General features: G+C 53.0%; 1 protein-coding gene across 20 annotated transcripts in view; it reads right to left on the reverse strand.

Moving 5' to 3' along the window:
* Myo18a (myosin XVIIIA) overlaps positions 1-12,188 on the reverse strand; it is a 98,414-nt gene that overhangs the window by 31,576 nt on the left and 54,650 nt on the right. For 14 of the 20 annotated variants that reach the window (XR_015443183.1, XM_087191574.1, XM_087191572.1 and 11 more), the window contains 12 exons: positions 12,013-12,076; positions 11,692-11,836; positions 11,338-11,358; positions 9,388-9,564; positions 9,071-9,161; positions 8,589-8,781; positions 7,374-7,460; positions 5,257-5,398; positions 4,947-5,106; positions 3,994-4,180; positions 3,468-3,711; positions 1,147-1,256 (listed from right to left, as the gene is read on the reverse strand). Coding sequence is in view for 19 of the 20 variants with exons in the window: in XM_087191574.1 (XP_087047700.1) it covers positions 1,147-1,256; positions 3,468-3,711; positions 3,994-4,180; positions 4,947-5,106; positions 5,257-5,398; positions 7,374-7,460; positions 8,589-8,781; positions 9,071-9,161; positions 9,388-9,564; positions 11,338-11,358; positions 11,692-11,836; positions 12,013-12,076 (1,621 nt within the window). In the remaining variant the exon portion in view is untranslated. Of the gene's footprint in view, positions 1-1,146; positions 1,257-3,467; positions 3,712-3,993; positions 4,181-4,946; positions 5,107-5,256; positions 5,399-7,373; positions 7,461-8,588; positions 8,782-9,070; positions 9,162-9,387; positions 9,565-10,161; positions 10,174-11,337; positions 11,359-11,691; positions 11,837-12,012; positions 12,077-12,188 lie in introns of all 20 variants that reach the window. The other 6 variants (XM_087191561.1, XM_087191575.1, XM_087191567.1 and 3 more) reach the window with 3 other exon arrangements.

A 12,188-nucleotide genomic window follows, 5' to 3' on the forward strand; every position in this document is an offset into this window, starting at 1 on the left:
GGTCTTGAAGGAGTCAAAGAACAAGTGTCATGAGGGGAGTGAGACCCACAAGTAGGAGGCTGTAGCTAAAGAAGGCTATCCTAAAAGTTAAGATTTTGGAGGTGGAACATTTCTGGAGGTGACAAGTTACACAAATAGAAGGTTGGAATGGAGGTCAAGGGTCAGTGAGAAGGATCATCTGCATTCACACAAGGTCTCATGAGACACTGGCAGGCCTGAGAACAGAAAGGCTGTTAAGGCCTCTGTGAATGTGGATCATGCCTCAAGGAGCAAGGGGAGCAAGACAAGGCGGAGCATTGGTGTGAGGCTTCCTGTCTGTTCTTCAGTGTCCTTTTAGGGAAGCCTCCTAAGGTCTGAAGTACCTTCCTAGCCAGGCTGGCTACCTGAGGCAGTGTACAGTGTACAAGGAGGGTTTCTCCACTCAAAGAGCCCTTTGGCTGCCTGAGGAGCTGCCTCTAAGGGTCAAGGTGGCAGCCTAGAATGACAGAGAGGGCCGGCGATTTAGCTCAGTGGTTCCGGCGCCAGCCTTGCAAGTGCAAGGTCCCGAGTTTGATCCCCGGTACCAAAATAAATAAATAAATAAATAATAGAATGACAGAGAGATACCCCTTCTGTAGTCATGGACTCACCAACCCAAGCTGGCCAAGGGCTCAGCAGCTTCATATTTTCCCCAGCACCAAGGAGGCCTCGTCTTATCAAACTTTCCCAAGAACAGATGCTTGCCCCAGCTTCAGACAGCTTCCCACTGCAGGAACCAGATACTGCCAAGGCTGGAGGCCAAGTTGAGGGGACCAGGAGCCATCAGTAGAGTACCCGAAACACTAGTCCTAATCAGACCTTGCTCTGAGAGCCTTGGCCCTATTTGCCCTTGGACAAGTGTGTGGCTCATCAGAGAGCAGACATCCCCAGCTCCAGCCTCTAGCCTCCAGTGAGGGTGGCCCCTCTCCAGTTCCCACAGTCCATGCCCCACACTGCCTTTGCTACTCTGCCACAGTGTGGTAACCCTGTCCTAGTCAGGAGCCCGAGCAAGGACCAGCACCCTGTCCCTAGGGGAGGAGGGGCAGATGGGTCTGGAATGGGTAGCTGCTCAAAGGGGGTCTGAGTGAGGGAGAGGGGCCTGCAGGGGGTCTGGGGATCCACACCTACCCGCTTCTCATCTACCACAATGTAGTTGCGCCCGTGTTTCTTGGTCAGGTGTGGGGCCAGGACGTCAAAGCGGCGGCGGAACTCAGAGAACACCATGTGGTCGGGGTACCCTGGAGAGAGTGTGGCCCAGAGCCAGGTTGGTCAATGTCTTGCCTATTCCCAGGATACCCCAATAGCCACTGGTGTCCAGTGGGGTAACATAAAGGGGAAAACACTGTGAGGGTGGGGGACCTCAGCTGAGGGAGGTCCAGAAAGGACAGACAAAGAAAAGGGGGCCCAGAGGACCATCAGGGCTGCTTTCCAGTGGGACAAGAAGGTTAAAAGGGCACAGGCTGCCTCCAGGGGGGATTGGGGTAAACTCTGGGATGCTTTCTAGGCCTCTAAGTGATAACATAGAGAGATCTGTGCCTTGAGGACTCAGGACAGCAGATTGTAGCTGAGAAAAAAAGCACAAGGGCTAGCCTCGGAATCCTGGCCCTGCCTCTTATGACCATGTGACCTTGGGCCAATCATGACACCTCTAGTCTCACTGTCTTCACCTTTGAAGCCCTAGCACTTATCCTGCGAGGTAATCATGGAGACTAAGTGAGAAAATAAAGCACAGCTTGGTTCACTTGGTGAGTGCTCAATGAAACATGCTTTTCCTTTCCTCTGTCCATTTGAGCAGGATTTTAGAAAGGGCTCCTCTCTCTGTCCCCACTCAGATCTTGAGGCCTGGGTCAAAAGCTTGTAGATGAGTCTTTCCCTGAAGAATGCGTGGGCTTGAGGTCAGGGAAAGGTGAGATGCCTTCCGGCTTAGAGCACGGTCAGAATGGTGGCCAGCAGGTGTCCCAAATCACCCAGATCTCACAATAGCCCATGGTGGAAGGCCAAGAGATCCACTTGTACAGAGTCACAAAATTTCAAACCAGAAAGAGCCATCTCATTTTTCAGCCAAGGAAACTGAGGCCCGAGAGGTGGAATGTGCCCAAGGTCACAGCTAAGGCAGCTAAGATACAGCTGGACTTCACACCTGGACTCCTCTCAGCCAGCCGGGGCTTGCTCTGCCACTCCAGCTAGCAGCTCTGGGAAACCCTCCAACCGGGAGACGAGGCTGATGCATGTGCCTGATAATTGAAACAGGAGGCGGGGGGCCGCTGAGGGGCCAAGACAAAGTGAGCTATTGATTGTATCTGAATTGCAATTAAATTGATGGGCCGGGATAGTGGGTCTGGACGGCTGGCATCTTAATTAATCATCAGTGCTATCAATGGTGGCTAGGGGCCGGGGAAGGGGAGGGGGCCAGCTGCTGCTGGCCTCATCGATCTGCTTGTTTGAGTAAAGCACATTGATTTTGGTTCAGAGCGGTAACAATCTGGTTTTGAAATAATAAACACCAACTCCATATCAAGACGTGGGGACAGATCGATGATTTATTTAGAGCAGGGCATGGAGCCTGTTTCCTGGCTTTGGCTGCAAAGGAAAAGTGAAAATGCCCACGGGGATAACTTAGGGGACCTGGCTATGGGTGAGTGGGTCCCTGCCTTTCATCTAGCTAAGGAAAAAAGGAGCAGAAACTGGCAACTCCTAACTTCACAGGCAAACAAAACCCTACTTGTGAGGCCTGGCTCTGAAGCCAGACTACCTAGGTGGAATCTGGGTTGGCCATTCCAGAGTTGTATGACCCAGGGCAAACTACTTAGCCTTTCTCAGCCTCATCACCTTATCTAGGGATAACAGTTCCTAACTCATGAGGGTGCTGTGAGTATTAAGTGTGTGGAAGACTTGAGAATAGCATTTGGTATGCTGTTAGGGTCTAAGGATGGTCCCAATTTACTGTCATCCTCTGTCCTTTCCTCTAGATGGGTCCATCAAAAGGGTCTGTCTGACCTTTCTTGGAAATTTTAAATACTTCAGAGAGATTTAGTACCTAGTTTCACCCGGAGCAGAAGGCTCTCGAAGGACACTGGGCCTGCTGTTGTGGGCAGAGATGACCTGTCCACACTAACCCTAGTGATGAGGGGCAAGAGGCAGTTGTGGGGACAAACAACGGGGCACTGGGACAGGGAGGGGAATAAAGAGGCCTTGTATACGGAAGGGAAAGGAGGAAGAGTGGGACTGCAGGGTGGAAAGGAATAGGGAAAGGAATAGGTTGGGATGGGACAGCAAGAAGAATGAGCCCAGAGGAGGAGACACCAGGACAGAAAGGAATTTGAAGAAGGAGATTTGGGGCGAGTCCCAGGGCAGGAGGGCAACTGCACCCTTCCAGCCCCCTGGGTGGTATCTGGAAGGCAGGGCAGGCTGGGAAAGTGCCAGGGGCCAAGGGAGGGAAGGCACCTTACCTTGGCGGTACATGCGCATGGCATCAAGTAAGCGGGAGCCCCGGAGCTGGGCACGGAGCAGGGGCACATCAAGCTGTAGAAGCCCAGCCTCGCAGGGGTCTCCCTGAGGGAGGTCCAGCTCGCTGCTGCTGCTGACACGGCGGGAGGAGGCAGATCGGGGCTCCCCAGCCCAGCCCTCAGCCACAGGCAGGAAGCAGTGCACGAAATGCATCTTGGACCTCTTGATGGTGTCAATGAGGGCATCCTGACAAAAGGGAAGGAACCACTCTCAGTGGGGTCCTACGGCCCATACCTAGGAAAGTAGGGTCTAGTGCTAGCACTTCTCACAGGAGAGCAGGTATCTCACTACCAGCCAGAATATGCTAAGCCTAAAAACTCTGCCCTCACCAGGTCTGGCTGGCCACTAATAGGCAACCCCCTGGCAATGATCAAGGCAGGATGGGATGCTGGGTAGGAACCGATGTGTCAAGTGCCAGGCCTGCCTAGCAACGGCATGAAAGACCCCAGGGTCTGGCCAAACACTCACCACCTGCAGTTTAATCTGGATGCACAGAGACTTCTTCTTCACAGCTGCCATGCCCGTGGTAAAGGTCTTCCGCATGCTGGTAGCCCGGCGCAGTGCCAACTGTGAGCCACCCTCCAGGCCTGCGATGGATCCTGAGAGCACTGTGGCACTGCCTGCCCGGCCCAGAAACAGGTTGCTGATGATCTTTCTGGCAAAGGTGGGACAGCAAGGGAGGAATAGGAGTCACGTTTATGGAGCAGTAGAGGCCGAACCTCCCAGTTCCTAGAGCACCAAACCACCCCTAGATGTCAGTGGCCGGAGGCCTGGGTTATTTGGGCTGGGGCCACATGTCCACATCCTACAGAGAAACTGGAAACAGACTTTCAAACTTTAAGAAAAGAAAACCCAGGGCGAGCAGAAGCCAAGGAGTAGGCCAGGGATAGACACAAGGAAGCCACCCACTCTTTTCCCTTACTGGGGAGGGAAGAGGGCAGAAGGATTTCCAGTATGACCCAACATCTGTTAACATACTATATAATTTACTTTTTACATTTACTGTACATTCTCTCCTCCCTGCTAGAATGTAAACTCCCCAGAGACAGGCAGTTGGGCTCCCTATCTGCCAAGAGCCTAGATGTCCCTGTCACAGAGTAGGTGTCCAATAATCATCTATGGAATGAATGAATGGATGGATGACAAGTTCATATGACTGAGGGGTTTATAAGGCTTCTGGCTTCTTTGAAGATTGTGGGAGTATTGTTCAAATTGAAAACTATAGGGGCCTGCAACCATATTTGTCTCATACCTCTATTCTAGGAAGTCACCCCCATGTTCTCAAGGCCAATTGGCTTTGACTATTGCTTCTCAGGAATGGAAGCTATCTACATGGTGAGGGAGCCCTTCCCATACATGCAGGGGAAGGTATTGGGACAGGTATAGGGACAAGACATGGGCAGAGGGTGTGGTGTCCTTACTTCTGGGAGTCCTGCAGAAGCCGAGGGGCATTCTGGGTGGCTGGGTTCTGCTTGGTGTAGCTCAGCCAGCCAGCCACATTGTACTCCACCCAGTTGGTGCTATGGCTGTGTCCCAGGAGAAAATGGTGTGGTTTGCTGCTACGCAGAAGTGGGCTTTGGCCTGAGGGTGAGGGAAGCAAGGTTCAGATTGTCATGGTTCAGATACAAAACCTAGGGACTCAGCTAGTCCCCCAGGAAGTTCCACCTACTAACATAGGTGGGTTCTTCTGGCAAGGAAGCAGTGGAGCTATCCTCCAGGGGTGCCCCCTACCTTTTTTGTCACCTTCACAAGGCCCATAATAGGAGAAAAGACGCTCAAGGAGGGTATCCTCGGTGGCCCCTGGTACCAGTGCTTCCTCTTCGAGCAACCACAGCAGGCCCCTTGCCTCATCTGCACGGGCCAGTGAGCGGACCTATGGAGAAGGGAACCAATCCTGCCTTGGCACATGGAGCAGAGGGAAAGGAGCTGAGGTCCTGACCTGAACAGTCACACATACCCACGTGCACAGCACGCACACAGCAGCTTTGCCCACTCAATGCTGACACCTTGTGGAGACGGTGGGCAGCACAGGGAAAGAAAGGCCCAGAGAGATACTGGAGAGCATGCACAAAGGTGCTTCCTGGAACTTGGGTCCAAAGGCACCAAAGACAGAAGGCTTATTACCTGAGCTCATATCCACAGGCGGTCCTCACTCTTGTCCCCTCAGAGGGCACCAGAAGCCCTCACTGCTGGCAGATTAAATGGGATAAAGTCTGCAAAGCCTGAGCACAGTGCTTGGCCCAAAGGAATTGCTCAATAATTGATGACTGGTGGGGTTAACACTGGTCCTCAACAGGGGAAAAGACAGACAGAGCTCAGCTCACTGGAGGTAGGATCCACACAGGGTATAAACTCAGGGGCCAAAGTGTGAGACAGGTGATTTCATGGTTGTGGTAGCCAAAACAAGAGGAGGCTGGTGCAAGCTAGAAAGCGGTTGTCACCATCTGAAGGGATAACCGTCACTCAGCTACAGCTGACTGCTGTCCTGGAAGGACACTCACCATTAATTGGTCAACCCTCTGGCTTTTCAACAGAAGGTAGAAATACTGAATTTTGATTTCTAATATCCCATGAAGGTCAAAAAAACTAGGTCTGTGACCACATCTAGCCTGAAGATGCCTTTCTAAAGAACTCCCATTCTTCCTCAGAAAGGAAGAACTGAACCTTCCCCACACCCCATTCTGGCCTGGTCTTCAGGAATAGAGGATAAGAAAAATGAGAAAAGTGCAATTTTCCTTCTCTTTGACCCTTGATGCCCACAGGAGTCAGTGTGATTACCAGAAGGAAGCAGAATGTGCCCAAGGACTAGAGGGTGACTACAGCGCTCTGGTAGTTAGAGCTGAATATCAGGTAGGAGTAAAAAGCCATCACACAGTGAGTGGCACCGAGGGGCCTCTTACCCAGAGGTGCAGCTGCCCAATGTCAAGGCTCAGCAAATAGAGAAGACCAACAAAGGGAACAGATGGCCGAGCCCCAGCCCAGCACACATCTGACCTCCTGTTGCTCATAAGTCACATGTATGAATTACTCCTATCTCCTGGGAATGGCAAACACTCTCAAGGGAGGCCACCACAGGAGCCCAGGTGTCAGAAAAAGGAAATCCACCTTCCCTGGAGAGACACAGTACTTGGACACTTTAAGCATTTTGTCTCTGGGGGGATGCTCACTCTCCCCACGTGTGCTAGTTCAGCAGGGTCTTACTGGAGGGAAGCAGGAGAGCGAAGCAGTAATCAAAGCAGACAGAGCTCAGCAGCCTAGCAGAAATGTCATTCTCTAATAAAGCACCTTGTGCAATTCTCCGAATTGAAGACAATCACCAAATGCCAAGTGCTCATCAGGCCAGCCAGTGCCCCAGGCACCAAGGCACCCAAGACACTAGTAGAAAGGGTGACAGATCCTGCAAGGCTGAGGGGCAAGGGCTCACATCCATGGCAGTACCCGAGAGGGCATTTTACAGCTTGGCACTGTTACCCTGTTTAAGCAGGATGCTGTGTCCTTGCCCTACTTTGCTAAGTTGCACTAGTCCTCTTCTTGGGGTCCTATGGGTCCAGGTCCTCAACCCCAAGCAGTTTACACCAGGACCCCTGGCAGACACTGGAGGGCCCAATCCTCAGCTAATAGAGCCTGGCTGGGCCACTGTGGGGTGTGGCTCCCCACTGCACCAGGCAGAATAAAGGGTTACCTTCCAGGACAGACTATGAGTGTGGAGGGGCGGAGCCTCATAGATACTTGGTGTCTGAGCATGACTGTGGGACCCTGGTAGAGCCACAGTGGCAGCCCCAGCAGCAGCTCACAGAAGAGGAGGAGATGAGAGGTGAGGCTAGCCCAGGCCTCGATGATACACCTACCAGAGACTGATGAGAGGCCTGGTCCACAGCAGCCACAGAGTCATCTGTGGCTGACTCCAAGTCATCAATCGCCAGCTCGATGTTCTCCTAGGAAGCAAGGCAGAGAAATACTGAGCTCAGGGCCATGTGTGGGCATGCAACCCTATGAGTAGGCCAGGCAGGGCCCCTGGGGACAGCAAATCCAACCTTCTACCCCATGCAGCGGGTCCCTCCACTATCTGAAGTGACAAACTGGTCATGATTTCCCCAGGGTAATACACAATGTGTGTGTGTGTGTGTGTGTGTGTGTATTTTTTTTCCTGGAACCAGGGATCAAACTCAGGACCTTGCACTTGCCAGGCAGGGGCAGTGCCACTGAACTAAATCCTCAGCCCAACACTTTATTTTTGGAGAGATAAAATTCCTATAACATTTTTGCACCAGCTGATTAAGCAATGCCAAATAAGCCTACTCTCAATTTTGTATCATCATCCTCAAAACATGTAGAGACAACTGTCATGTTCTTCCTGAGTCTCCTCTCATCCAAGAGTAATATCCTCCTTGCTTCATTCAACTCATCTCCACATGAGGAAAGATTTCTGGGTCTCCTCCCATCTGGGACACCCTCTTAGGGAGGGGCACTAAATGATTAGCCACCATCCTAACATATCAGCAGAGAGGAAGACAGGGGAAGGGGAGGCTGGGCCCAGACACACCTGGAGGTAGGACTGCACTATGGCAATTCACAGGCTCTAGGAGGGTGTTTTGAAGGAGGGCATGGAGGGGTTCCAGGGACCCTGATGCACCATCAGCTTTGTGGAGGGCAAACTCTTCACTAAGATTGCAGTCAAGGCTATCCTGGCTTTCCTCATGACAGCCTGCCCTGCTTCCTCCAGGGTGTACTTTTATCTTGCTTTTTCCACTTTTACTTGCCTTAAGCTCACTCTGTAGAGCCAGTTTTTCCCTCACTCTTCCCAAGCTCACTCTGTGGAGCCAGTTTCTCCCTCGCTCTTCACTTTTACTTTTGCAAATAAACTTTGCCACTGCTTAAAAAAAAATGCAGCTGAGGCCAAGGGGTAGGACAAGAGAGTAGAGATGAAAGGGGAGCAGAAAACTGGGAAGGAGCATCCAGCAGGGAAGGTACCTTCCCATGCCCACAGAGGTCCTCCCTGGGGGTGCCACAGCCAGAAGGAAAAGGCCAAGGTTGGGCTGGGGCAGGGTCAAGGTGGGAGCTACCTCCTTGTATCTTTCCAACTCCTGCACAAAGGTGCGCTCGTGAAAGAGCTTCTGCAGCCGGTCCTGGGTGTAGTTGTGGCACAACTCCTCAAAGGAGGCTCCACGTGATGACCCACCCTGCTCAGGGTTCTGGAAGCCTGGAGTGTCCACAATCATCATGGAGCAGAGCGAGTGCTGGCTGGACTTGAGAGCCCTTCACAGGGAAAGCCTGAATCAGAGCTGGCCAGGGGTAGGAAGCAGGCCACAGAGTGGGCCCCATTGGTCTGTTCCTGGCATGCAGCAAATCCCCATACCTGCCCAGGAGCCTAGGCCCCTGGTAGTTCAGAGGCTTCTTCATGGCCCACCTTGTTCACAGCCCATGGGGACAGTGAGCCCTCTGCTGGTGGATAATGGCCTTGCCTCAGCCAACAGCCACAAAAGCATAGGCCCTACTTTTGCCAACGGAGGAAATAGGGGGTCCCTGGGCTTTGCCTGGCACTCACCTGTTTACCAGGGAGATGAGAAGTGTGAAGAGCTCACTGTAGAGGCCAGATGCCATTCCCTCTAAGCACTCCAATGCACTCAGTTTGGGGCCTGTGGGGGAAGGAGATCAGCTCTATTTCCTGTCCCATGGACCATGCTATCTGCCCAGGAATGCTCCCACCTTATCCGGGCCCAGCCAACATGAGGCCCTGGGACTGGGCCTCTCCTGCTGACAGGAGTATCTATTCACTCCAGCAGTCCCTCCCACCTCCCAAGTCGCTGACAACTCCAGGTGAGGCCTCTCAATCACATCCACCAGCTAAGGGGCTGACAGTACCTGTACCATCTCCCAAGCTGCTCTCCTCCGGGCCCTGGCGGAAGGAGGTAGAGCGCTGCAGGGTGCCACCCTTGTGCTGGTGCTTGAAAATAGCTGAGGACAGCTCCTCCAGGCTGCAGCCCAGAAGGTATGCAGCCTTCTGGGCCCACTCATGGCGGGCAAACTGCTTGCGTCCAGCTGTGAAACAGAAAAAGGTATCTGGCCTCTTGAGTCTTTCTCCATAGGCCAACTGATGACCACTGTGCCTTTTGGCCCCCTCAACCCTATAGCCCCGGAGATGGGGCATCTTCTGAAAGCAAAAACCAGCCCTAATGACACCAAATGGACCTGATGGGAACAGGGACAGCCAACATCTGCTAGCACTTTCTGGGTCCCTTGTGGGTGAAAAGAATGAGCCAGTCCTAAAAGGGGAGGTAAGTCCTCAGGCTGCCACTAGAGGGTACTGAGTCAGCTGCAAAAATCTCTTTAGGGATCCCCCAACTTGGGTTGGGGAAGGACAAAGTCAGGATGAGCGAGCTCACCCAGGATGAGCACAGGAGCCACATGTGTCTTCAGGGGACTCAGCATGAAAGATCTGACATCTGCCCCTTCCCTGGATGCATTAGGACCACCCCCCCTTTACCCCAGGGGAAATCAGATACCTAGATGGCTCAACAATGGGGAGGCAACAAAGCCACAGGAGAAAGGGAACAGCCCACACTGACATATGCGTCTCAACCAATATGTGTCTAATCACAGCAATTAGAGAAAGCTAACAAGAAAACAAGGTTTTACCTTCAGCAGCTTCTGTAAGGCAAAGGACCAGCATGCAGCATGCAAAGAAAAACAGTGTGTTAGCAAACAGTCATCAATTGAGCCACCAGGCCTGCAGGAAGGGACTGTGGGGGGTAGGGGCTTATGAGGATGAGCAGGCCACATTCAGCCCTGGAGACACACACAGAAAAAGACCTGCAAAGATGTTCTTCCACATATGTATGTGCACACGTGTGTGCATATGCATGTGCGTGCACACATACACAGCCCTGGAAATACTGGAAGCTCTGAGGTGACAACACTGTTCAACACTCAGAGTGTACCACCTGCAGTCACTGCTGAGGAGGGTCAGAGGAAACCTGGACCTGCACCCCCAGAATAAAAGAACTTCTTGCAAGACACAGTCACATGCCTGTCCACTCTCCTGCCCAAATGGCCTGAAGATGGCTGCTTCCTCTTGGCACAGGGGCCACCTGCTGGGATTGTTAAGGGACCAGTCACCCAGATGCCTGTTTCTCCAGGCACCCACATCCACCAGTGCTTTCCCACTCCTGCTGCACAGGCAGGGCCCTTCCCATCCCACAGGAAGACAGCCAAAGCTGAGACATTATTCAGAGACAGCATCAGAGCCTTTCCCTAAACTACAGGAGGAAAGGTGAAGAGGTGCTCAAATCACTGCCTTCCAATGCAGTCTCTGAGGAAGGTAACAGCTCTCCCACGGCAGACTGAGCCCTAGCCATCCACAAGCTTGGAGCCCAAATGCAGAAACTGCAGCTCAGCTGGCACCAGGTGCCTACTGCCCCCTAGTGGCCTCCACCTTGATGTGCAAGAGCAAGAGCAAGAGCAAGAGCAAGAGCAAGAGCAAGAGCAAGAGCAAGAGCAAGAGCTGTGACTATCAAATCAGTGGAAGAGAAGACTGAAGAAAACTGGCCTCCCGAGCCTCTTGAAGCCAGCCTACCCTGCCTCACCCCAGGGACAGCATCCCAAGAGGCTCCAGGATCCAGATGCAAAATACATTGGAGAAGCAGCTATTCCAGAGGCCCCAAGACCCACAGCAAGCAGACTCCTCTTCCACGAACCCAGGGGTTTCTCCCCAGACCAGTTCTCTGAGAGAATGAGCCCAATCTCCAGAGAGAGCCCAGGGAAGCATCAAGACAAGGTGGTCCCTACATCCCAAGGCGGGTCAGGGTCAGTTACCCTCTTGTTCCTCAAGGGCCTCTGTTAGGAAGGGAACATGGAGAAGAGTTATTCCAGGGGCTGCTCTGAGGGAGTGCTTTCCCTTCCCCTGAGCCCCAGCCCTCTGCCCCAAGCCCCCTACTCCTCACAATGCTCCCAGTCCTGCCAGCTAAGGCCAGGCCTCAGGCCATCACCAGTGGAAATGCCTCTCTGGCTTTGTGCTCTGATGAGGGGGAATGAGAAGGGGCACACATAAAGGTGGGGTATCTGTTAACAGCTGAGTCTTTACAGGGCAAGAACAAACTGGGAAGAGCAGGGGTCCCTATAAGATCTCTGGCTGACAAGACAGGCTATTGGGACCCAGCTGCTGGTTACCTTTGGTGGCTCCTGCAGCTCCCAGGTGGTAGATGGCAGCCAGGATGAGCCAGCAGGCCTTCTGTTCATCGGGGGAGATGCCTAGCACCTTCATGGCCGTCTGCAGCTTACTGAACTGCTGTGCTGCCTTCTGCTTCTCTTCAGGCTGCAGGGATGGACGGACATGGTGGCTCCATACCTCAGAGCATCTGTCCCTCCCAGTGCATCCTCATAGTGCCCTCAGGGAGGGCAGGATTTGAGTAGAGTCACCCATGGGGCACTACATGCTTCTCCTATCTCCAAAGTTTAGAGCTGCCAACCCAGTCCTCACAGACCCCTTACCTTGGCCAGTGGCACAATCCCAAACACATTGTTCTCTGCCAAATGGTTCAAGTGAAGCTCCGTCCTAGGAGCGCAAAGAAAGCATCAGCAAGGAGCTTGATCCCCAGGCTCAGCATCCCCCCCACTCCCAACCACACCAGGGTGGAGACAAACAAGCAGTTTCCAGACCCCAAGTG

Source organism: Heterocephalus glaber, unplaced genomic scaffold (assembly GCF_053883595.1).
Source record: "Heterocephalus glaber isolate CG9 unplaced genomic scaffold, H.glaber_assembly_v1.0 deba00001564, whole genome shotgun sequence".
NCBI classification, from domain to species: domain Eukaryota; kingdom Metazoa; phylum Chordata; class Mammalia; order Rodentia; family Bathyergidae; genus Heterocephalus; species Heterocephalus glaber.